This window comes from Salmo salar, chromosome 23 (assembly GCF_965601325.2).
Source record: "Salmo salar chromosome 23, fSalSal1, whole genome shotgun sequence".
Lineage (NCBI taxonomy): Eukaryota > Metazoa > Chordata > Actinopteri > Salmoniformes > Salmonidae > Salmo > Salmo salar.
The window spans coordinates 1,987,872-2,015,147 of NC_138313.1; the positions used below are offsets into that span (position 1 = coordinate 1,987,872).

The 27,276-nt window shown below is 43.3% G+C and overlaps 1 protein-coding gene across 14 annotated transcripts in view; it reads right to left on the bottom strand.

Moving 5' to 3' along the window:
* The window catches only part of LOC106583929 (C-Jun-amino-terminal kinase-interacting protein 3), a 101,966-nt gene that overhangs the window by 52,154 nt on the left and 22,536 nt on the right, over positions 1-27,276 (bottom strand). For 4 of the 14 annotated variants that reach the window (XM_082967868.1, XM_014168608.3, XM_014168610.3 and 1 more), the window contains exons 2-11: positions 11,407-11,527; positions 8,714-8,784; positions 8,465-8,556; positions 7,842-7,865; positions 3,876-3,936; positions 2,731-2,965; positions 2,372-2,474; positions 2,145-2,263; positions 1,447-1,458; positions 913-930 (exon numbers count right to left, since the gene is read on the bottom strand). In XM_082967868.1, coding sequence (XP_082823994.1) covers positions 913-930; positions 1,447-1,458; positions 2,145-2,263; positions 2,372-2,474; positions 2,731-2,965; positions 3,876-3,936; positions 7,842-7,865; positions 8,465-8,556; positions 8,714-8,755 — 706 coding nt within the window. In that variant the 5' untranslated portion in view covers positions 8,756-8,784; positions 11,407-11,527. Of the gene's footprint in view, positions 1-912; positions 931-1,446; positions 1,459-2,144; positions 2,264-2,371; positions 2,475-2,730; positions 2,966-3,875; positions 3,937-7,841; positions 7,866-8,464; positions 8,557-8,713; positions 8,785-11,161; positions 11,174-11,406; positions 11,528-27,276 lie in introns of those variants that run through there. The other 10 variants (XM_014168609.3, XM_014168605.3, XM_082967870.1 and 7 more) reach the window with 6 other exon arrangements.

Genomic DNA, 27,276 nt, shown 5'->3' on the forward strand with positions numbered 1-27,276 from the left:
TAATCAGATTGAAAATATTAGGCTATGCTATTGACATTGAACTCATTATATAGCCTACTAACCAGATGTGTTAAACATTGTGTTTAATTTGCAGCATAGGCCTATTAATTGGGCTGCTATTATGTTCTGTTCCTCTGATTTTTGTATTGCCTTGGGCAGCAGAACGTCCAGGACCGGCCCTGGTTCAGTTGTAGTGAAGACTACAGAGATGTGACACTTTATAGTTGTGTGGTAAAACTGTTTCTTGCAATCTGATTGTATAAATGAGACCGGGTTTATGCATCACTTTATGAAAGGACAATTGCGTGACTGAGATCACTTGGGTTCACTGAACTCCTTTAGGCCTGAGGTACAGGACTTTTCTTGAGGAACCAGAGCTCATTGTTTGTTATATTTATTATGTGTGTAATCATTTATTTTGGTAATTCAACCAACACAAAAGAACACCATTGTTTTGAAGTTATTTCCAATGTTTTAAGGGTTTATGAAAAGTGTATGTCCACACTGACTTTTACATGAGTCCTTTGTAGACTTGACGGACAGGACGGGCCTCATTCCCTCTCAACCAAAAAGGAGAAATCAATATTTTCTCTGGTAGGCACAACCTACCTGGCAACCCTACAATCAATAACCTCGTGTCAAAACCGTTAGAGCTTTCTCAGTGTCAAACATGAGGACGAAGCAATGGATTAAAAATCTAAATAAAAGGTGAAAAACAAATACAAAAAGAAAAGTCTTGCCAGACTCAAATAACAGCCAACAGGAAACGGGTGGAAGTGACATCACAGCAGAGGAAGAGGTAGGAAATGGCATCACAACATGGAACGCAGAAAAGACCTCACAGACAGACACAACAACATGGGAGGATGAGCAACAGCCAGAGATGCTGAATAAGGCTAGAGGAAGCCTTACCGAAAAAATCATCACGGACTGGGAGAGAGGAAGAGAAACGGGGAGAGAGAAGGAGAAAGAGGGAGGGGGGCACAAACCAGAGAGAAAGAGAGAGAGAGAGGAGGGATGGGTGAGACAAAAAAAGAGAGAGAATGCTGATAAGCACTTGTTATATACAAAAGCTTGAGAGAGTAAAAAGAGAGCTTGGATTTGTCCAAGACCAGAGAACACTGTCAGTTTAGACTAGAGAGATTCACCTTCATTGACCACATGGTTCAGTTCAGCTTTGTAACGTTATGACCAACTGATCACAGAGAGCATTATCTGGACAATATCTGGACTAGATCAACATTTAAAACAACTGTTGTAGCATGTAATGCCAGCATCATGTCATTGGGTAAAGCCTACAGGCACACAGTGGTAATTTATGTCTTGGAAGGTGGGAGGCAGGTGGGAGGCAGATGTGTGTGTGTGTGTGTGTGTGTGTGTGTGTGTGTGTGTGTGTGTGTGTGTGTGTGTGTGTGTGTGTGAGAAAGAGAGGGTTCAGATACACACCTGAGAACTCCCCTAGAGGTGTATCCAGCATACACAGGAAGGGAGAGAGGAAGCACAGAGAAGGGTCATGGGTCAATAAACTAATATGATCGCAAATAAATAAACCACTCATAAAGCTCTGTCAACTAAACCTGGTAAAAGAAAGTAAACCAAGACTAAATCAAGGATAATTTAGCTTGCCCTGTAAAATCAACCACTCAAATATATCAAATAAATGGGGACTGCAGCCATGGCGCAAGTGATATCCGAGGGTGCTTTGCGGTGCAGTGGAGGATGGGGGAGCTGCCGGGAATGTGAGGTGGTGGTGATGAACATTCCGCTGTGTGCAGGGTCAAAGTTCAGAGCTAGCCAGTGCTATGGCAACGATGACACAGCTGGTGCACTAAGCACCGCAGCTTACATTCCCAATGACTGTTTGCTTAGTGCAGACAGAGGTCGGGTTCCAGGGTGACTACATTTCAGACGCATGCCAGAACTCACAATGCTCAATAGGTGTTTAACATATCAGCTAACCACATTATTTGAAATAGCAATCTGACACCCGACTGTGCAGTCGATGACATGACACACAACCATTGGTTAATGCAATGCAACGTTTGCAATGTAGACAACCTGGAACACAACCAGAGACTGGCCTAGGCTGCCTTCCAATAGCTAATTTGCATATACCCCACCCAAAGCTCCTCTGATTGGCTTACCTAAAAGCTCAGCCCCGGCGTCAACATCCCCGATGATGTCAGACTTTGCATCCTTGATCTCATGGTAGAGAGAGTCAGTGTTGATACCGAACGCCTCATTCACAATGCCCTGGGAAGGACTGACACACACACACTGATATTTAATCATTGCTGTGTGTGTGTGTGTGTGTGTGTGTGTGTGTGTGTGTGTGTGTGTGTGTGTGTGTGTGTGTGTGTGTGTGTGTTACCTGTTTCCTCCACCATAGAGACGGGGGTCCACACACATATCCAGCTCTGGTGTGGAATCGATGATCTCTTGGAATTCTGACCACTCGTCACTGCTACCCATACCTGAGTACAGATACAATATCATACACACTCCACACCGTATTCACAAAGCATCTCAGATTAGGAGTGATGATCTAGAATCAGTTTTGCCTTTTAGATCATAATGAATAAGATTACTTGGACGGGGGGGACTTGTTCCTAGATCAGTACTCCTTCTCTGAGGGACTTTATGAATACATGCCCTGATCACACAATGATCCACTCATGTTAACGTGTGTGTGTGTGCATGGATGTGTGTGTAACAGCACGTTACACTCACCGATGCTGACATTCCTGGTTTCCTGGGAGACCTGCACCTCCATGTTTTTGCTGAGGTGTTTAGCACTCTTCATGCCGCGGCTTACAGCATGCATTGGGTCGAACTCGCCGGGTGGGAGGTAGCCCTCGTTGAGGGGCGTGACGGTGGCGGAAGGGACGGAGGAAGTGGGCGTGTTGGACTTACTTCCTGTGCTACTGGGCGTGGCCGCCACCGAGTCCGACTCAGAACCATCCTCCTGGGGCATCAGAGGTCAGTGGTTAAAAAGGTTAAGGGGTTGCATTGTTAAAGATGGGCTGCATCCCAATTCTCCACCCTTCTCCCAAAGTGTACACGTGCATACTTCCCTTCATGGATTTAACAATGGTGGAAACTCCCTCCAGACAATGTTTGCACCAAGCCAATGCTTTTAAATTAATGACGGAGAGTGTGCAATGCACATTTAGGCTGAAGGGTGGCGAATAGGGAAGCCAGGGTTTTTCTCTTGCAAGGCTCGTTGGAATCTTCACAAGCTTGCTTATACTTACAATCTTGCGCGTACACATAGTAACAAAGCATCACACTTACATGTGAAACGGGATGTAAAGACAGGTGCAAACGGGACGATAGAATCTAAGTTATGTTCTGTTATTGTAGAAAAAAGTACTTAAGTGAAAAGAAATTACACCAATTTAATGTCATATTTTTGTCCTAATATTAATGTATTCATCATATCTGTTCATAGACTGTCATGTCTTCATTACACTCACCGCCATAAAAAACTAGCGACAAACACCACAAAGAAAAGCCCTTGGAAGACAAGGGACACAAGCAGGCGTGAGGGATGTGTCTGGATGATTCTGAATGACGGTGGTAGTGGTGGGTGTGGCATGACGTGTTCTGCAGACGTGAGGTCCAGGGGGAGTGTCTGGGTGCATCCCAAATGACATCCTATTCCCCTTTATAGTGCACTACTTTTAACCAGGGCCCATAGTGCTCTGGTCAAAAGTAGTGCTGTATAAAAAGAATAGGGTGCCATTTGGGATGGAGCCGCTATCACACCTGGTAGCAAGAGGTGTAGCGGGATTGGCTGAGCTCGTTGACCTGCCAGAAGTCGGTCCCAGACCCAGGCATTATCAACCCCCCCCCCCCCCCAGACCCGCACGTACCATCCCCATGCCCTCTCCACTGGGGTACAGGCTCAACGACGTGGGACGCTCCACTTTGCTGCTGGGGGAAAAGAGAGGGGGCGGGAGGAAAGAGGAGGACAGGAGGGGAAGAGGGGGGAGCACAAAACATAGGGGGGAAGAGTAAAGGTTTGAGAGAAGAAAAAGGAAATGAGAATGAAAGAGAGAGAGGTGAGGGGAAAGAGAGAAGGAAAGAGAGACGGGGAGATAGAGGGTGGGGCAGAGAGAGAGAGGTGAGGGGGAAAAGAGAGGAGAGGGGCAGAGAGAGGGGGAGAAAGGGGACAGAGAGAGAGGGAGGGGCAGAGAGAGGGGGAGAGCAGTAGATAATGTACTGTACATTAGGTATCTGGAGAGGTGAAAGCTAACTTTGGGGTTGTATAACAAAAAACTGAAAATCCCCGGAATAAGTAAAACACACAAAGCCAGCTACTGGACAGACTGACACTAAACCAGACCGACATAATATGACACGATATATCCATATTATGGAGAAACGGGAGAGGCTATAAGGACATGCCTGTTGCCAAAATTGATGACGTACTGTATGCCGCGCAGCTGAGAGTAAAGTGGTGACGAGCGGATTGGTTGGGTTCAGTCAAGCTGGTGCGAATGACCAGGGCAACTGTGTTGTATCGAGGCTTGCCGACTGGAGTTGCTTCCCACCGCGCAGCTGTATTACATGGTCAATTTCTTCCATCCCAATTTATTTTATTTTGAGTAGGATAACAGCCTACACAAAAAAAAAAAAATGTGTAAAATTGGTAGTAACCATATGGATGTCACCATGATACAGTCTACTGCTCAATGGGGAGAGTTTGCCAGCAACAACGTTCATTAACAGGTTTTTAAAAATTGCACCAAAGAAAACTCTGTATACATCAATGATGTCGCTCTTGCTGCTGGTGATTCTCTGATCCACCTCTACGCAGACGACACCATTCTGTATACTTCTGGCCCTTCTTTGGACACTGTGCTAACTAACCTCCAGACGAGCTTCATGGCCATACAACTCTCCTTCCGTGGCCTCCAACTGCTCTTAAATGCAAGTAAAACTAAATGCATGCTCTTCAACCAATCGCTGCCCACAGGTCCAGCATCCCTACTCTGGACGATTCTGACTTAGAATATGTGGACAACTACAAATACCTAGGTGTCTGGTTAGACTGTAAACTCTCCTTCCAGACCCACATTAAGCATCTCCAATCCAAAATTAAATCTAGAATCGGCTTCCTATTTGGCAACAAAGCATCCTTCACTCATGCTGCCAAACATACCCTCGTAAAACTGACTATCCTACCGATCCTCGACTTTGGCGATGTCATTTACAAAATAACCTACTCAACAAATTGGATGCAGTCTATCACAGTGCCATCCGTTTTGTCACCAAAGCCCCATATACTACCCACCACTGCGACCTGTACACTCTCGTTGGCTGGCCCTTGCTTCATACTTGTCGCCAAACCCACTGGTTCCAGGTCATCTACAAGTCTTTGCTAGGTAAAGCCACGCCTTATCTCAGTTTACTGGTCCCCATAGCAGCACCCACCCGCTCCAGCAGGTATATTTCACTGGTCACCCCCAAAGCCAATTCCTCCTTTGGCCGCCTTTCCTTCCAGTTCTCTGCTGCCAATGACTGGAACGAACTGCAAAAATCACTGAAGCTGGAGACTCATATCTCCCTCACTAACTTCAAGCACCAGCTGTCAGAGCAGCTCACAGATCATTGCACCTGTACATAGCCCATCTGTAAATAGCCCATCCAACTACCTCATCCCCATACTGTATTTATTTATTTATTTTGCTCTTTCGCACCCAGTATCTCTACTTGCAAATTCATCTTCTGCACAACTATCACTCCAGTGTTTAATTGCTATATCGTAATTACCTCGCCACTATGGCCTATTTATTGCCTTACCTCCCTTATCTTACCTCATTTGCACACATTGTATATAGACTTTTTTTCCTACTGTATGTTTGTTTATTCCATGTGTAAGTCTGCATTGTTGTATGTGTCGAACTGCTTTGCTTTATCTTGGCCAGGTCGCAGTTGTAAATGAAAACTTGTTCTCAACTAGCCTACCTGGTTAAATAAAGGTGAAATAAAAATTTTTAATAAAAAATGTGATAGACAACAATAGAGATAAAAACAAAAAAACGGTGTGCAGGTGTGGTTGGAAGCCTAAGGGCTTATATGAAAACCACACCACAAAAAAACAAACAATATGCAATACATAAGTACAAAAATAAAAAAAGGTTTGTTAAAACAGATAAGAAAACCTACTAAATATAAATGACTTGAACATGGGGCACAGTGTCCTTTGCTTCCGCTTGCCAAGCACTGCTGTCCCGCAGTAAGAAGTGGGAAGTAGCTAGCTAGTGTAGCCAATATCAAGCCTGGGTGACAGCGAAAGCACATTTATTGTAGTGAATTTCACAGAAAATACTCAGATAAAAACGTAATTATTCTGAATACTCTACCAAGTCCTGACTTCGGCAGACAAGTTTCAAATCCTCGCTGGAGTTTCTAGCCACAAGCATAAACTAGCTAGCTCGGAAGGGCTCATCGGGACGACTGCATGAACTAACTGAACCGAATCCATTCGTCTCCACTCGACTCAGCTGTGCGACAGAAAAACAGACAGACCATAAACAGTGGGTGATATAGGAGAAGGTAAAGGACAAAGACACAAACTCTGGGCCCATTCCATATTGGGACATACTGGGGGCAGGGGAACTTCTAGTCCGTCCTAGTCCTGGGAACCACAGGGTCTGCAGGCCTGATTCAACTAATCAACAAGCCCCCCATTAGTTAAATCAGGTGTGTTAGTGCTGGGCTGGAGCAAAAGCCTGTATACCCAGCAGACCTGGGTTTTTAAATACCTGAAAAATTGTGCTGAGTGATTAACCAAAGTTTAGTTTTTTGTTGTTGTTATTATTATAAACAACTAATTGACCTGCTTCAATTACTTGAATTCCACTTTGTTTTTTTTGTTTTTTTTTGTTAGCCCAACGCGCCGTTTCTCTAGAGAGAAATCAAATCATGCACAGGAGAAATTAAGTCCAGAGCTATATGGGATGCTGAGCTGAAGGCAGTTGTAGTTTTCATTAGGCAAATATTCAAGTTCAGCTCAGAAACGTGGTAATTAACTACAATGGCCATAATCCATTGCGCCTGTTCTTTTCTGGTTTGGATACATTTTTACGCCTGCTATGCTAGGTTAGATACACACAGACCGCATACGCCACAGCATGAGAGAGAAGATAGTAGACAACACAATGACGAGAGAGAGGGATAGAGTTCGTGAAAGTATGCCGTAGCTACTTTAAAGAACTAGTAAAAAGATTTCGTCAAACAGCTCTGTAGCATACTTAGGCAGGCTAGCCTAGCTAAATAGGATGACTAAAGAGATAACGTTAGATGGTTGTCTGGCTGGCTGCTATTGCCTGTGCAGAGTTGAGATGCTGACTTTAAGGAATTAAAACTTATGAAGTCGTCAAATAAAACTAAGTAATACACACAACTGAATTATTTTTATATTTAATAGCAATTCTCTATTTTTCTATGTGGACCTGACAGAGACAATGGAATATTTCCAATGTTTTGGCAATTGAATGTTCATTATTTTGAAAAAGCTCTAATCATTTTAATGTCATTATTTCATAATGCGTTTAATGTAAAAAATAAATAATCGAACTGAAACGACCTCAAAAATCACTAATCGCTCAGCACTACTGAAATAAATACTGTATCTGAGCCTGGTTCAGCTTGCCTGGCTTAATAAACCAATAGAAAAGTCCCAAAAAGACTTATTTAAAATTATTTTCCAAGTATTTGAACCCGGGTCCTATACTCAGGACCAAGACTGACAAACACGGAATGAGATTGTGGATTGAGGGGACAGGGATGGAGGGGAAGAGGCAAAGAGGTTTTTGGGGGTAGTGATTTACCTTTTCCTCCACATGTGGCGTTGACTGTGCAACACAGCAGCACGAGCACAGAGTGAGACAACGAGACAGACATATAGTGATTAGAGTGAAGCCAAACCATGGTACAACAGGTCACAAGTGGTGTAGTGGAGGGTAAACACACGTAAATGTTGTTTACTGACATATTTTATTTTGCACAAGCGTTTACCCACCTTTTGTGGAAAAAAGGCATTGAAAGTATAGGGAGCGTTACTTTACTCACCACAAACAGCAATCAGCTTTTACCCACCTGTTTTTTAACCACTACATCACTGGGCACAAGACAAGCTAACACAGGCTAATACACAGCAGCACAACAGAAGGCATTACACACAACACAACACACTAAACAGAGAACACTAAACCCTAGCATACTTATTCCAAGCACAACAAAGCACAGACCATTACCTCAGCATAGGTGCCACTACTAAGCTATGCCAGGATCCATTTCTATACTCTTCCCCCTGCACACACACACCTACCCACACTTTCCAGAAAGGTCACAACTAACTATATTATTTTATCTGTATGCCGCTCAACGGATTTCCTCACTTGGGGATAATAACATTTTATGATGAAAATGTAAAAAAAAGTCGGCCACTCACGTTCGTCCACTGCCTGGACCTTCTGAATGGCTGTGGTTCCCCGCCTGTTGCATCTTGGACCTCTCAATATGCTCCACGTATGTTTGAATCATCTGACAGGAAGAGAGAGGATGAGTGAGGAACATGGACGTAATTCCACTGACTTGGTTCTATTGCACCAAGCAAACAACATCATGATACAAACCTAGCAGCTTGTATGGAGTCAGATACTAAACACTCATGCACGCACACACACACGGCTGTTCCTACCTCTGTGTGTCGCTGGTGCAAAGCGTTGTACTCCTTCTTCATGTCTGACTCACGCTCCTCCAGACGAGTGACTGAAACCCAGATAAACAGAATCAGAGTCAACCAGCCTCCCATTGTAACAGCACTGTGGGTTATACACTTCAGGCTGGTGAGATTCTCCATTGAAAGTGCCTATTAGTCCAGGACTTTCTGGACATGGCTCCATATTGAACAGTGGATAGTGTGATGGTGCTCCCCATTTAAAGCTGGTCTGCTTTGAAACACTAAATGGTAGCAGGCCCGTTTTGTCATTGATTGAATATGTGAGTCTGTTTGCTGTCAGAGGCACTAAAACCCTATTAACCACAGAACATGCACTGGCTCATCCGGACATGTAAAACAGGCTATATTGTGTCCTTGAATACTACATGCAAAACTCTTCATGGTGCAAAACCAATGTGTGCTAGTAGGCTATGTGTAGTCCTCCACATCGTAGGTAGACAATCAATATGTGCTAGGCTATACACTTTGTGCTTGGCTGTCAATAGTGCACCGTCACATTGTGCTAGTTATGAGTAATGCAGACTCACGGTGTGTGTGGTAGTTCTGAGTAGTGAAGACTCACAGTGTGCTAGTTCTGAGTTGTGCTAGTTCTGATTAGTGCACACTTGCAGTGTGCTAGTTTTGAGAAGTACACACTCTGGTCGAAGCAGTTCTAGCTCAGTAATATTACACAGTGTTTTAGTACTGAGGTACTACTCACTCTGGTTGGAGTAGTTGAAGTTATTATAGTTCTATACTCACTCCGGTCAGAGTAGTTATAGTTTTTAAACATTGATGAGCAACAGAAAAACACATACAGAATCGATGTGTTGTCTTACGTAAACAAAGTCTGATCCATCGCACTGCTGGGCATATCTGTCTCACTGTAAATGCCATGAGATACAGTGCAATCACCTGCAGCTGTTAATCCCATGTAGTGGGCAAATAGCATTGTCAAAATCAAATTGTCAGAGTACTTCTAGTTATTAAGTCTATACTCACTCTTGATGAAGTAATTCTAGTTATTAATAGTCTATACTCACTCTGGTCGGAGAAGTTCTAGTTATTATAGTTCTATGCTCACTCTGATCGAAGTAGTTCCGGTTATTATAATTTTATACTCACTCTATTCGGAGTAGTTCTAGTTATTAAGTCTAAGGGTGTTTTCACAAATAGTCCTCTTTAAAATAACCGATCTCAGTCCTCTTTATTGAACTCTGGGGTAAAAAAAAAGCTAAAGAACTCAGTTCCCTTTGTATTCACACTGCCTGTCACGCCTGCTCCCGCTTCCCCTCTCTGGCGCTCGAGGGTGCCAGGCTGTCCTTCATTGCGCACACCTGTCACCATCATTACACGCATCAGCGCTCATTGGACTCACCTGGACTCCTTTACTTTGTTGATTGCCCCTCTATATCTGTCTGCTCCTCAGTTTGCTCCCGTGTCATCATTGATGACATTATGTTTTCCCCTGTCCAGATGCTGTCCTTGTTTCTTCCTTGTATATTATCCATTAAATGTACACTCCCTGTACTTGCTTCTCGTCTCCCAGTGTCAGTCCTTACACTGCCCTTGACTTCGAATGAGGACTCAACTCGTTTGCCAGTTCACTTCACCTATTTTGTGGTCCGAGTCTTCTTTGCTTTCACATTGCTATGTTTTAAAAGGAACCAAGGTCTTTTTCCAACATTAACACAATGCACTCTGGGTTTTTACAAAGTGCAGGACAAGCCATTCCATCAGAACTTGTTAGCATACAGATATTTATAAATACTTATATTTTGGAAGATAATAGATTGCATTTACTTAAAAGATGAGACATAATAATTATAATTTCTATGAACATGTAAATATTATTGGTAACAGAATAAATAGCAGAAGAATAACTGCAGATAAATAATGCCGTAATTGAAAATTCTACACCCAATGTAGTCTGCTGTCCCTTTAAGAGCTAAAATAGATTTTGTACCCTATGTCGTGATTCTCACCAAGGATATTGTTGTCATCACACAATATTCAAACCCCACATGCGAATAAACAGGTTAGAATATCTCTTTATAGATCACATATTGCAAACAAATAATATTTTTCTGCGAACCGGCAGAAAATCATCTTCTCTCTTTTGTGGCACCAATGTGAGGGGTTATGGCAGGGGAAACAGTGTTGCAGTATTCTAGTATGTGGTCCGGTAATAATAACAAGCGAACCTGGGTAGCTTTGTGTTTACATTGCCCTAAAAAAGTGAACCGGACCGAGGAATTCAAGCGAACCGAACTGACCACCTCTCGAGTTCGGTTCGCTTCGGGGTCCCTTTTGAGGGATCTGAGTTCTTTTGGAGTGTTCACACTGGACAAAAAAATTAAGCAAACCACACTGAGTTCACAAAAATTGTCAGAAAGGGACCAAGTGTGAAAACACACTAATACTCACTCTGGTCAGAGTAGTTCTAGGTCTGAGCGAAACAGTAGTCTATACTCACTCTGGTCAGAGTAGTTCTAGGTCTGAGCGAAACAGTAGTCTATACTCACTCTGGTCAGAGTAGTTCTAGGTCTGAGCGAAACAGTAGTCTATACTCACTCTGGTCAGAGTAGTTCTAGGTCTGAGCGAAACAGTAGTCTATACTCACTCTGGTCAGAGTAGTTCTAGGTCTGAGCGAAACAGTAGTCTATACTCACTCTGGTCAGAGTAGTTCTTGGTCTTGAGCTCCAGCTGTTTTCCCTGCAGTTCCAAGCTCTCCACATGAGTCTGCAGGTCCTTCTTCTCCCCCTCCAATGCATCCTCAAACTCTATGAATTTCTGTGGGAGAGAACAACCATACACAGTCAGTCAAAACGCTATGGGCTGGTTTCCCGGACACAGATTAAGCCTAGTCCTGGACTAAATCCATTGAAAGTGTTTTTTAGCCCAAGACTAGATTTACTCTGTGTCCGGGAAACCAGCCATAAACATTTTTATGGGAGAGAACATCCACACAGTTTAATGTCTCCTCAAACTCTATGAATTTCTGTGGGATAAAACAACCAATAATTAATTCAGGAAGTGAATTGAAATTGCAAATCAAGAATGGAAAAATCTTCATCAAAAATAAAATAAATAGGAAATACAGTGCACTCGGAAGTATTCAGACCCCTTCACTTTTTCCACAATTTGTTACGTTACAGCATTATTCTAAAAATGGATTACATTTTTTTTAAATCATCATCAATGTACACACAATAATGACAAAGCGAAAACAGGTTTTTAGAAATGTTAGCAAATGTATTCAAAATAAAAATACAGAAATATCTTATTTACATAAGTATTCAGACTCTTTGCTATGAGACTCGAAATTGAGCTCAAGTGCATCCTGTTTCCATTGATAATCCTTGAGTCGTTTCTACAACTTGATTGGAGTCCACCTGTGGTAAATTCAATTGATTAGACATGATTTGGAAAGGCACACACCTGTCTATATAAGGTCCCACAGTTGACAGTGCATGTCAGAGCAAAAACCAAGCCATGAGACAGGATTGTGTCGAGGCACAGATCTGGGGAAGGGTACCAAAACATCTCTGCAGCATTGAAGGTCCCCAAGAACACAGTGGAACCACCAAGACTCTTCCTAGAGCTGGCCGCCCGGCCAAACTGAGCAATTGGGGGGAAAGGGCCTTGGTCAGGGAGGTGACCAAGAACCCGATGGTCACTCTGACATATCTCCGGAGTTCCTCTGTGGAGATCTGAGAACCTTCCAAAAGGACAACCATCTCTGCAGCACTCCACCAATCAGGCCTTTATGGTAGATGGTAGAGTGGCCAGACGGAAGCCACTCCTCAGTAAAAGGCATATGACAGCCTGCTTGGACTTTGCCAAAAGGCACCTAAAGGACCCTCAGACCATGAGAAACCAGATTCTCTGGTTTGATGAAACCAAGATTGAACTCTTTGGCCTGAATGCCAAGTGTCACATCTGGAAGAAACCTGGCATCATCCCTACGGTGAAGCATGGTGGTGGCAGCATCATGCTGTGGAGATGTTTTTCAGTGCCAGGGACTGGGAGACTAGTCAGGATCGAGGGAAAGATGAACGGACAAAAGTACAGAGATATCCTTGATGAAAACCTGCTCCAGAGCACTCAGGACCTTAGATTGGGGCAAAGGTTCACCTTCCAACAGGACAACGACCCTAAGCACACAGCCAAGACAACTTCAAGACAAGTCTCTAAATGTCATTGAATGGCCCAGCCAGAGCCCGGACTTGAACCTGATCGAACATCTCTGGAGAGACCTGAAAATAGCTGTGCAGCGAAGCTCCCGATCCAACCTGACAGAACTTGAGAGGATCTGCAGAGAAGAATGGGAGAAACTCTTCAAATACAGGTGTGCCAAGCTTGTAGCGTCATTCCCAAGAAGACTCGAGGCTGTAATCGCTGCCAAAGGTGCTTCAACAAAGTACTGAGTAAAGGGTCTGAATACCTACAGTGGCAAGAAAAAGTATGTGAACCCTTTGGAATTACCTGGACTTCTGCATAAATTGGGTCATCAAATTTGATCTGATCATCTAAGTCACAACAATAGACAAACATAGTGTGCTTAACCTAATAACACACAAATGATTTAATTTTTCTTATCTATATTGAATACATAATTTAAACATTCACAGTGTAGGTTGGAAAAAGTACATGAACCCCTAGGCTGATGACTTCCCCAAAAGCTAATTGGGGTCAGGAGTTATCTAACCTGGAGTCCAGAGCTGCCCTGCCCTATAAAAAACACTCACAAAGAGTTTGCTATTCATAAGAAGCATTAACTGATGTGAACCATGCCTCAAACAAAAGAGATCTCAGAAGAACTGTTGACTTGCATAAAGCTGGAAAGGGTTACAAAAGTATCTCTAAAAGCATTGATCAGTCCACGGTAAGACAAATTGCCTATAAATGGAGAAAGTTCAGCACTGTTCCTACTCTCCCTAGGAGTTATCTACTTATCTCCCTCACTAGCTTTAAGCACCAGCTGTCAGAGCAGCTCACAGATCACTGCACCTGTACATAGCCCATCTATAATTTAGGCCAAAAATGTAGGCCAAGATAAAGCCAGGTCGCAATTGTAAATGAGAACTTCTTCTCAACTTGCCTACCTGGTTAAATAAAGGTGAAATAAATAAATAAAGGAGTAGCCATCCTGCAAAGATGACTGCAAGAGCACAGCGCAGAAGGCTCAATGAGGTTAAGAAGAATCCTAGCGTGTCAGCTAAAGACTTACAGAAATCTCTGGAACACGCTAACATCTCTGTTGACGAGTCTACGATACGTAAAACACTAAACAAGAATGGTGTTCATGGGAGGGCACCACTGAAGAAGCCACTGCTGTCCAAAAAAAACATTGCTGCACGTTTGAAGTTCGCGAAAGAGCACCTGGATGTTCCACAGCGGTACTACAGTTGAGTTGTTTGGAAGGAACACACAACACTATGTGTGGAGAAAAAAATGGCACAGAACACCGACATCAAAACCTCACCCCAACTGTAAAGTATGGTGGAGGGAGCATCATGGTTTGGGGCTGATTTGCTGCCTCAGGGTCTGGACAGATTGCTATCATCGACGGAAAAATGAATTCCCAAGTTTATCAAGACATTTTGCAGGAGAATGTAAGGCTCTCTGTCCGCCAATTGAAGCTCAAGAGAAGTTGGGTGATACAACAGGACAACGACTCAAAACAAAGAAGCAAATCAACCAAAGAATGGCTTCAACAGAAGAAAATATACCTTCTGGAGTGGCCCAGTCAGAGTCCTGACCTAAACCCGATTTGAGATGCTGTGGCATGACCTTGAGAGCAGTTCACACCAGACATCCCGAGAATATTGATGAACAGAAACCGTTTTGTAAAGAGGAATTGTCCAAAATTCCTCCTGACTGTTGTGCAGCTCTGATCCGCAACTACACAAAACATTTGGTTGAGGTTATTGCTGCCAAAGGAGGGTCAACCAGTTATAAATCCAAGGGTTTACATACTTTTCCCACCCTGCACTGTGAATGTTTACACGGTGATTTCAATAAAGACATGAAAAGTCTAATTGTTTGTGTGTTATTAGTTTAAGCAGACGTGTTTGTCTATTGTTTTTACTTAGATGAAGATTTGATAAAATTGTATGACCAATTTATGCAGAAATCCAGGTAATTCCAAAGGGTTCACATACTTTTTCTTGCCACTGCATGTAAATGGGATATCAGTTTTTAATTTGCAATAAATTTGCAAAAATATCCAAAAACCTGTTTTTGCTTTGTCATTATGGGGTATTATGTGTATAGTGATGACTTAAAAAAAAAAAAAAAACATTTTTGAATAAGGCTGTAACGTAACAAAATGTGGAAAAAGTCAAGGGGTCTGAATACTTTCCGAATGCACTGTACATAGCAAAAAGAACATTATTTTCAACCCTATTGTATGCAGCATAACAATTTATCAATTACATGAATGCATGGTGTGTGGTAAACGGCTCACATTGTAAAATATATTATATTGATACACTCTTAGAAAAAGGGGTTCCAAAAGGGGTTTTATCTAGATTAGAATCTAAAAGGTTCTTCTACTGCTGTCCCCATGTGAGAATCATTTGAAGAACCGTTTTGGGTTCCAGATAGAACCCTTTATGAAAAGGGTTCTACATGGAACCCAAAAGGGTTTTTCCATGGGGACAGCAGTAGAATAACCCTTTTAGATTATAATCTAGATAAAAACCTTTATTTTGAAGAGTGTATAATATAGCATATTGCACAGTATGAAATGTCTCTCATAAAATAACAATGCCAGCAACAAGGACTCAGAGATATTCCTTTTCAATGACGCTTTCTGCTTCATTCATGGATAGCTAGAGGATAATGGGTAACATTAATTGCTAGTATTGTTTGGGACGGGGTGAGTCACAGAGAAAGATGCGTCAAGAACATCTACCCTGTCATCTCCAATCACAAAAACCTGGGTCATGTTCAGTAAGGAGCAAAACATAAAAACATTTGTGCTGCTGTTTTGCCTGTGGCTATGTCACCCTGACCTGTTCACCGGATGTGCCTCTCTCTCTCTCCTCTCTCTCTCTCTCTCTAAAAGCCAACTGACATTTACTCCTGAGGTGCTGACCTGTTTCACCCACTGTGATCATTATTTGACCCTGCTGGTCATCTATGAACATTTGAACATCTTGAAGAACGATCTGGCCTTAATGGCCATGTACTCTTAAAATCTCCACCCGGCACAGCCAGAAGAGGACTGGCCATCCCTCAGAGCCTAGTTCCTCTCTAGGTTTCTTCCTAGGTTCATGCCTTTCTATAGAGTTTTTCCTAGCCACTGTGCTTCTACATGAAAATGAACATTATTTTTCTGACACATTCATGTATCAGCATATCTCCTCTATTTCAAAGCGTTTTGTCCCATGTCGTGCTAACTGAACCAGACCCTGCTACCGCTCTCTCTGTACAGGAAGCAGAAAACGAACAGAAACGAACACAGCTGTCTGGCCTGCCTGCCTTCCTTCCTTCCAAGGGCTCTCTCTGCAGTCTGCAGAGTTTTATAAAGCCTTGCACAATGGGCCGGCCGGGCAGCAGTCTTACGACTGTAATCCCCCGACTGCAGCAAGGCCCTGCTTGCTGCTAGAGATATGCTCTACCATCACCTGGCTGACCTCAAATAACAGGAACCGGGGAACATAGGGAGGCAAACCTGCCAAAGTTAGGGACAGGGACATATGTCCATTTTCTCACCCAGCACGCCCCTAAAAATGCTCCTGTTAAAAGTCTATGGCACCCCTATTCATGGAGCCTGTCCATTGCCATTTTCCTACCAATGCCCGGCGTTGCACCCTGCCCTCAACGAATAGACAACCCCACTCCATCTCACCTCCATACAGCTCATCTCCTTATTCCCTACACATTGCTCTACTTTTGACCGGGGCCCATGGTGCACTATAGGGAACCGGGAACATGGGTCAACTCCAGTCTCACCAGTTGACCAAAGCAAGGCAACACCATGAGAAAACAATAGCAACGTGCTGCAGTCTGGCTTTCTCTCTCTTACCCCCCCCCCCCCACAAACACACACACACACAGCCTTGCCACAATATACTATTACACCCCGGGCAACTGTCCTTCTGACCCCCCTGCCCTTCAAATCCCCTCCCCAGGACACTGCTTGCCCCTGTGCCCTCCTCCTCCCCAGCAACCCAGCCAGCTCCCAGAAGCATCCACAGTAGGGGGTGGTCTGGTGAGCAGATAGCCTAGCGCTAGATGCACCCAAAACAATAACAGGCCCTCTTTTTAATCAAAGGAAATGAATTGAAACGCCACACAGTGGGATGTTGCATTTCTATTCTGATAGTACATACTGTGTTTCAATCAATAAATCAGATTGCATATTGCTCTTTCAAAACAACATTTGTCACAAAGTGCTTTATAGCATATAGGGATCAACATGTTGAGGTCTCAAACTATCAGGAATCAAACAATAATCATTAATGGTCCTTTGAACAAATGTATCTACATTTCAGCCTTATTGACTGTGGTTGTCAATTACACTCCTTCGTGGATACAATAGAGACTCAGGGAGGAATTATAGAACATGTTGTTGCATTTATTTTCCAGTGGGTCTATCTACATCCAAAATGGTACCCTATCCTCTATATAGTCCACTACCTTTCACTACCTATGGGCCCTGGTCAAAACTAGTGCACTATAAAGGGAATAAAAGCCTTGTATTCTGAGCCTTGACAATTACTCCCAAAGGAAGCACATGGCACAGGGAGGAGATTCCAGCCAGGGTGTGGGCTGTCTTCTCTCTGGACTTGGGAAGATGTTCCCTCTGTCTCTCTCTCCATCTCTGTCTCTCGTTCTTTCACTCTGTCTGCCTCTTTCTCTCTCACTGGGATGAGTTTCTCTCTCCCCCTCCCTTTGTATCTCTCTCGGTCTTGTTCTTTCATTCTTTGTCTACCTTTCTCTAACTCCCTCTGTGTTTCATACTTAGGCTGACTGGCTCTCATTCAGGCAAATGAGAAATAAGTGCACTCAGAATATCCGGAAGACCAAAGTTAGTTACTTTAAGGAGCAGTTCTCTCTCTGTGGGTCGAAACCCAAGAAATTCTGGAAAACAGTTAAAGACCTGGAGAATAAACCCTCCTCCTCCTCACAGCTGCCCATGTCCCTTAAAGATGATGATGTGGTTGTTACTGACAAGAAGCACATGGCTGAGCTTTTAATCACAACTTCATTAAGTCAGGATTCCTATTTGACTCAGCCATGCCTCCTTGCCCGTCCAACATTTCCTCATCTCCCACCACTTCTAATGCGACTAGCCAGAATGCTCCTCCCTCTTTTTTCCCCTGCCCCGCTACAAAGTTTCTCCCTGCAGGCGGTCAGAGTCCGAGGTGCTAAAGGAGCTCCTTAAACTTGACCCCCAAAAACCATCTGGGTCAGATGGTTTAGACCCTTTCTTCTTTAAGGTTGCTGCCCTTATAATCGCCAAGCCTATCTGACCTTTTTAACCTGTCTCTCCTCTCTGGGGAGGTTCCCACTGCTTGAAAGGCAGCCACGGTTCGTCCTTTATTTAAAGGGGGAGATCAAGCTGATCCTAACTGTGATAGGCCTATTTCTATTTGTCATGTTTATCAAAAGTATTGGAAAAACTTGTCAACAATCAATTGACTGGCTTTCTTGATGTCTATAGTATTCACTCAGGTATACAAACTGGTTTCCACTCAGGTTATGGATGTGTCACTGCAACCTTAAAGGTCCTCAATGATGTCACCATTGCCCTTGATTCTAAGCAATGTTGTGCTGCTATTTTAATTGACTTGGCCAAAGCTTTTGATACCGTAGACCATTCCATTCTTGTGGGCTGGCTAAGGAGTATTGGTGTCTCTGAGGGGTCTTTGGCCTGGTTTGATAACAACCTCTCTCAAAGAGTGTAGTGTATAAAGTCAGAACAGCTGCTGTCTCAGCCATTGCCTGTCACCAAGGGTGTATCCCAAGGCTCGATCCTACGCTCTTCTCAATTTACATCAACAACATAGCTCAGGCAGAAGGAAGCTCTCTCATCCATGTATATGCAGATGATACAATCCTATACTCAGCTGGCCCCTCCCTGGATTTTGTGTTAAACGCTCTAAAACAAAGCTGCCTTAGTGTCCAACAAGTTTCTCTGCCCTTAACCTTGTTCTGAACACCTCCAAAACAAAGATCATGTGGTTTGGTAAGAAGACTTCCCCACTCCCCACAGGTGTGACTATTACCTCTGAGGGTTTAGAGCTTGAGGTATTTAACCTCATGCAAGTACTTGGGAGAGTAGCTAGACGGTACACTGTCCTTCTCTCACATATCAAAGCTGCATGCTAAAGTTACATCTAGACTTGGTTTACTCTATCCCAATCACTCCTCTTTCACCCCAGCTGCCAAACTAACCCTGATTCAGATGACCATCCTACCCATGCTAGATTACGGAGACATAATTTATAGATCGGCAGGTAAGGGTGCTCTCGAGCGGCTAGATGTTCTTTACCATTCGGCCATCAGATTTGCCAATACTCCTTATAGGACGCATCACTGCACTCAATACGCTTTTGTGAACTGGTCATCTCTGTATACCTGTCGCAAGACCCACTGTTTGATGCTTATTTATAAAACCCTTAGGCCTCACTCCCCCCTACCTGAGATATCTACTACAGCCCTCATCCTCCACATAGATCACCCGTTCTGCCAGTCACATTCTGTTAAAGGTCCCCAAAGCACACACATCCCTGGGTCGCTCACCTTTTCAGTTCACTTCAGCTAACAACTGGAACGAGCTGCAACAAACACTCAAACTGGACTGTTTTATCTCCATCTCTTCATTCAAAGACTCAATCATGGACACTTTTACTGACAGTTGTGGCTGCTTTGCATGATGCATTGTTGTCTCTACCTTTTTGCCCTTTGTGCTGTTGTCTGTGTAATGTCCGAATAATGTTCGTACCCTGTTTTGTGCTGCTACCATTTTGTGCTGCTGCCATGTTGTCATGTTGCTACCATGCTGTGTTAGCATGGCAGCAACACGACATGTTGTCATCTTAGGTCTCTCTTTATGTAGTGTTGTCTCTCTTGTCGTGACGTGTGTTTTGTCCTATATTTGTATTTCATTTACTTGTATTTTTAATCCCAGCCCCCGTCCCTGCAGGAGGCCTTTAGGTAGGCCGTCATTGTAAATAAGAATTTGTCATTAACTGACTTGTCTAGTTAAATAAAGGTTAAATAAATAAAATCAATTCTCCTCTATATCCCTGTTTTATGGCGTGTATTCCTGCTCATATTCCACCTGTCTCTCTTTTCCTCTGTATCGCTCTCTCTCCATTCCCTCTCGCTCTATCCTTTCTAAACTCTCTCTCATCCCCTCTCTCTCTAACCCTCTCTCATCCTCTCTCCCTCCCTCTCCCCTCCTCTGTATTACCCCCTCTCTCTTTCTGTCATAAGTACAAAATCAGGTTACAGCGCCAGCCTCCCTCGGTGTACAATTGATTTCCCATAATGCACCCTGCCCCATCCCCCCACAACTGTCTCAGGCAGTGCCTTAAACCAATCCCTGGGTCGCATCTAAAACATTTATGTTTGAAATAGCCTCTGTGCACTCGTATGTTCGCTGCTGCATTCAAAGTTCGAAACCACCACAGCAAATATAGTGCATTATGGTCTCATTGAAAATGGACCTCTGTTGTAAGGGTTATAACTGTGACACCAACTCTTACCTTTATAACATTGTGCAGGTAATGTAATGTGATAATTACTGTTACTTTAATGTATAGTACACTATTCTGCAGTTCATCATGAAGTCTAATTCATATAATACAGTTATAAAACAGTACCTGAGATACTCCAAAGGACTTTCACTATATCTTTACAGGTTGTCATTATCATTATTTATGTTTGTTGGAGCAAGCACTATTTCATCCAAATACTTATCACATTTTCAGACCAGCACACTTACTAATGTAATGAATACGATAGGAGACTGGTTTCAAGCGCAGGGCCTAGCAGGTGTTTATTTGTGAAGGACCACAGGAGGAGGCAGGTAGCTGGGTCCAGGGGCAGGCAGAAGGTCATACACAGGGGTCCAAAAAGGCAACAGTACAGGCAGAGAGAAGGCTAATGACATAGTCCAGGAGATCAGGCAAGAGGTTGATGACAGGAAATTCGATAGGCAAAAGTACAGGCAGGGAATAGGCAAAAAGGTGTCGTTAGTCCTCCTACGGTACACAGGAGGACTTATACGGGGAAAAACAGAGCGCCGAATAGAAGTGTATCAAAACAAACAATACCTCACAATGATGGGGTGCCAAGAACTGAACTAAATAGTGTGTGTAAATGACATACAGGTGTGTGAACAGGTGATCAGAATTCAGTTTATTGGGATCTGGAGAGTGATCTGTGTTTGAAAGTGTGAGCTAGAAAGTGGGCTGGAAAGTGAGCTGCGTTCAGGGGATCTTCGTGTTTGAGAGAGTGAGTTGGAAGCTGACGTTACAACTAATTCTTGCACATGCTATTTTTGTCTCACTTGCTTCAAAAAGCATATAAACATATCCTCTTTACACTTTCATGATAATCTATTTAAAATGTATGCATTTAATCATGTTCTCTTCCCTCAAATGTAGCAAACAATGAGACAGAGAAAACCATTGTGTCCCAAATGGCACCATATTCCCTATATTGTAGTGCACTAGGCCAGGAATAGGGTGCTATTTGGGACGCAGTCAATGTGACATGGTATATAACTGTCCCCCCCCCCCCCCCCCCACACACACACACACACACACACACACACACACACACACACACACACACACACGTGACTAAGCATCATGTGGCATTGGACCTTTATTTTGGGTAAAACCCTGCACAGCTGTCTGCTTATACTATACTAGAATATGTCTAGGATAACGCTAGCAACGGTCATTAACCTGTTAGGGCTAGGGGGCAGTATTTACACGGCCGGATAAAAAACGTACCAGATTTAATCTGGTTATTACTACTGCCCAGAAACTAGAATATGCATATAATTATTGGCTTTGGATAGAAAACACCCTAACGTTTCTAAAACTGTTTGAATGGTGTCTGTGAGTATAACAGAACTCATATGGCAGGCAAAAATCTGAGAAGATTCTGTACAGGAAGTGCCCTCTCTGACCATTCCTTGAGCTTCTTGACTCTTTTTATTGAAAACTGAGGATCTTTGCTGTAACGTGACACTTCCTACGGCTCCCATAGGCTCTCAGAACCCGGGAAAAAGCTGAATGATGTCGAGGCAGCCCCTGGCTGAAAAACATTAGCGTGTTTGGATAGTGGTCGGTCAGAGTACTATGAGACTGAGGCGCGTGCACGAGGAGATCCCATGTTTTTATTTTCTCTCTTTGTACTAAAAGACAGATTCCCGGTCGGATAATATTATCGCTTTTTTACGAGAAAAATGGCATAAAAATCGATTTTAAACAGCGGTTGACATGCTTCGAAGTACGGTAATGGAATATTTAGAATTTTTTTGTCACGAAACGCGTCGTGCGCGTCACCCTTCTTTACACTTCGGATAGTGTCTTGAACGCACGAACAAAACAGAGGATATTTGAACATAACTATGGATTATTTTGAACCAAACCAACATTTGTTATTGAAGTAGAAGTCCTGGGAGTGCATTCTGACGAAGAACAGCAAAGGTAATAACATTTTTCTTATAGTAAATCTGACTTTGGTGAGGGCTAAACTTGGTGGGTGTCTAAATAGCTAGCCCTGTGATGCCGGGCTATCTACTTAGAATATTGCAAAATGTGCTTTCACCGAAAAGCTATTTTAAAATCGGACATAGCGAGTGCATAGAGGAGTTCTGTATCTATAATTCTTAAAATAATTGTTATGTTTTTTGTGAACGTTTATCGTGAGTAATTTAGTAAATTCACCTGAAGTTTGCGGGGGGTATGCTAGTTCTGAACATCACATGCTAATGTAAAAAGCTGGTTTTTGATATAAATATGAACTTGATTGAACAAAACATGCATGTATTGTATAACATAATGTCCTAAGATTGTCATCTGATGAAGATCAAAGGTTAGTGCTGCATTTAGCTGTGGTTTGGGTTTATGTGACATTATATGCTAGCTTGAAAAATGGGTGTCTGATTATTTCTGGCTGGGTACTCTGCTGACATAATCTAATGTTTTGCTTTCGTTGTAAAGCCTTTTTGAAATCGGACAGTGTGGTTAGATTAACGAGAGTCTTGTCTTTAAAATGGTGTAAAATAGTCATATGTTTGAGAAATTGAAGTAATAGCATTTCTAAGGTATTTGAATAACGCGTCACAGGATTCCACTGGCTGTTACGTAGGTGGGACGAAATCGTCCCACTGGCCCTAGAGAAGTTAAAATTGTTAAAAGGTTTTAAAAACAATTCTAATAAATTCAAACAGTTGGACAATGGATGAAGACACCCCAAACGTTTTGAATTTATAGCACATAAAACATTTTACTGGAATGGAAACATAATGGAGTTCAGGGATTTTGGTGGGAATTGAGATATTCAATTTATTGTCAAATGTCACTTTGTTTCTTAGAATCCACTCATATATAAATGTTCTAATGGTATCAGATATTTATTGTATTTTGTGTTAAAATAAAGAAAATGTGCCTCATTTCCATAAATTTCCATACAGTGCCTTTGGAAAGTATTCAGAGCCCTTGACTTTTTCCACATTGTTACGTAACAGCCTTATTCTAAACTGTAAAACAAAATCCTCAGCAATCTAGACTCAATACTGCATAATGACAAATCGTAAATAGGTTTTTATAAATGTTTGCAAATGTATTAAATATAAAAAACAGAAATACCTTATTTACATAAGTATTCAGACCTTTTGCTATGAGACTCGAAATTGAGATCATGTGCATCCTGTTTCCATTGATAATCCTTGAGATGTTTCTACAATTTGATTGGAGAACCCGATGGTCACTGACAGAGCTCCAGAGTTCCTCTGTGGAGATGGGAGAACCTTCCAGAAGGACAACCATCTCTGCAGCACTCCACCAATCAGGCCTTTATGGTAGAATGACCAGACATAAGCCACTCATCAGTAAAAGGCACATAACAGCCCGTTTGGAGTTTGTCAAAAGGCACCTAAAGACTCTCAGACCACGAGAAACAAGATTCTCTGGTTTGATGAAGCCAAGATTGAACTCTTTGTCCAGAATACCAAGCGTCACATCTGGAGGAAACCAGGCACCGCTCATCACCTGGCCAATACCATCCCTATGGTGAGGCATGGTGGTGGCAGCATCATGCTGTGGGGAGGTTTTTCAGGGACTGGGAGACTAGTCAGGATCGAGGCAAAGATGAACGGAGAAAAGTACAGAGAGATCTTGATGAAAACCTGCTCCAGAGCGCTCAAGACTTCAGACTGGGGCGAAGGTTCACCTTCCAACAGGACAATGACCTTAAGCAAGATGTCGCTGATAGAGATGGCAGCTTCGCTTCTAGTCCTTAGGAAACTGTGCAGTATTTTTTTTTTTTATGTATTATTTCTTACATTGTTACCCATAAAACCTTAAGTGTTATTACATACAACCGGGAAGAACTATTGGATATCAGAGAGACGTCAACTTACCAGCACTACGACCAGGAATACGACATTCCCAAAGCAGATCCTTTGTCTGCACCTCCCAGGGTGTTTGAATTGATTCCAGAGGCTGACCCAAAACGACGACGCCGGAGGAGAGGGTGCCAAAGCGGTCTTCTAGTGAGTCTTCGGATGCGTGCACACCACCCACCGCTTCCGAGTATATTACTCGCTAATGTCCAGTCCCTAGTAAACAAAGTCAACAAAGTCAGAGCAATAGTTGCTTTCCAAAGAGATATCCGGGATTGTAACGTTCTCTGTTTCACAGAAACATGGCTAGCTGGGGATATGCTGTCGGAGTCCATACAGCCAACGAGATTTTCAGTGCATCACGCCGACAGGAATAAACCTCTCTCCGCTAAGAAGAAGCGCGGGGGTACATGTTTCATAATTAACGACTCGTGGTGTAATTGTAACAATATACAGGAACTCAAGTCCCTTTGTTCACCTGACCTAGAATACCTCACAATCAAATGCCAACCGTATTATCTCCCAAGAGAACTCCCCTCGGTTATCGTCACAGCCGTGTATATCCCCCCGCAAGTGGATACCAAGACGGCAATCAAGGAACTTCACTGGACTATATGCAAACTGGAAACCATTTATCCTGAGGCTGCATTTATTGTAGATGGGGATTTTAACAAAGCTAATTTGAGAACAAAGCTACCTAAATTCTATCAGCATATCAATTGCTGTACACGAGTGAGTAACACGCTCGACCATTGCTACTCTAACTTCCGCGATGTATACAAGGCCCTCCCCTGCCCTCTTTTTGGCAAATCTGACCATGACTCCATCTTGTTGCTGGCCTCCTATAGGCAGAAACTAAAACAGGAAGCGCACGTGCTTAGGTCTATCCAACGCTGGTCTGACCAATCTGATTCCACGCTTCAAGATTGTTTCGATCACGTGGACTGGGATATGTTCTGGGTAGCCTCAGATAATAACATTAACCTATATGCTGACTCAGTGAGCGAGTTTATAAGGAAGTGTATATTAAATATTGTACCCACTGTGACTAGTAAAACCTTCCCTAACCAGAAAATGTGGATTGATGGCAGCATTCGCGCAAAACTGAAAGCACGTACCAACGCATTTAATCATGGCAAGGCGACTGGAAATATGTCTGAATACAAACAGTGTAGTTATTCCCTCCGTAAGGCAATCAAACAAGCAAAGTGTCAGTATAGAGACAAAGTGGAGTCGCAATTTAACGACTCAAACAGACGTATGTGGCAGGGTCTACAGACAAACACGGATTACAAAAAGAAAACCAGTCCCGTTGTGGACATCGATATCTTGCTTGCAGACAAATTAAACAACTTCTTTGGGCTACCAAAGACTGTGGGCTCTCCTTCTCCGTGGCCGACGTGAATAAAACATTTAAACGTGTTAACCCTCGCAAGGCTGCCGGCCCAGACGGCATCCCTAGCCGCATCCTCAGAGCATGCGCAGACCAGCTGGCTGGTGGGTTTACGGACATATTCAATCAATCCCTATCCCAGTCTGCTGTCCCCACATGCTTCAAGATGGCCACCATTGTTCCTGTTCCCAAGAAAGCTAAGGTAACTGAAATAAAGGACTATCACTTCTGTCATCATGAAGTGCTTTGAGAGACTAGTCAAGGATCATATCACCTCCACCCTACCTGTCACCCTTGTCCCACTTCAATTTGCTTACCGTCCTAATAGGTCCACAGACGATGCAATTGCCATCACACTGCCCTATCCCATCTGGACAAGAGGAATACCTATGTAAGAATGCTGTTCATTGACTACAGCTCAACATTCAACACCATAGTACCCTCCAAACTCATCATTAAGCTTGAGACCCTGGGTCTCGACCCTGCCCTGTGCAACTGGGTCCAGGACTTCCTGACGGGCCGCACCCAGGTGGTGAATGTAGGAAACAACATCTCCACTCCGCTGATCCTCAACACTGGGGCCCCACAAGGGTATGTACTCAAGCCCCCTCCTGTACTCCTTGTTCACCCACAACTGCGTGGACATGCACGCTTCCAACCCAATCATCAATTTGCAGACGACACAAGTGGTAGGCTTGATTACCAACAACGACGAGACAGCCTATTGGGAGGAGGTGAGGGCCCTCGGCGTGTAGTATCAGCAAAACAAACTATTGTGGACTTTAGGAAACAGCAACGGGACAGCAGTGGAGAAGGTGGAAAGTTTTAAGTTCCTCGGTGTACATATCACTGACAAACTGAAATGGTTCACGCACACAGACAGTGTGGTGAAGAAGGCGCAACAACGCCTCTTTAACCTCAGGAGGCTGAAAAAATGTGGCTTGTCACCGAAAACCCTCACTAACTTTTACAGGTGCACAATTGAGAGCATCCTGTCGGGCTGTATCACCACCTGGTACATCAACTGCACCACCCACAACCGCAAGGCTCTCCAGAGGGTGTGCGGTCTGCACAACGCATCACAGGGCGCAAACTACCTGCCCTCCAGGACACCTACAACACCCGATGTCACAGGATGGCAAAAAATATCATCAAGGACAATAACCACCCGAGCCACTGCCTGTTCACCCCGCTTCCATCCAGAAGGCGAGTACAGGTGCATCAAAGCTGGGACAGAGAGATAGAAGCTGTTTTCAATCTTAAGGCCGTCCTATTGTTAAACGGCTACCAATAGCACAGAGAGGCGGCTGCCTACCTACAGACTTGATATCATTGGCCACTTTAATAAATGGAACACTAGTCACTTTAATAATGCCACTTTAAGAATGTTTACATATCTCGCATTACTCATCTCATATGTATATAATGTATACTGTATCCTTCACTATCTATTCTTTACTATATATTGCATCTTAGCCGCTCTGTCACTGCTCATCCATATATTTCATACTTATATATTCTTATCACACTCCTTTACTAAAT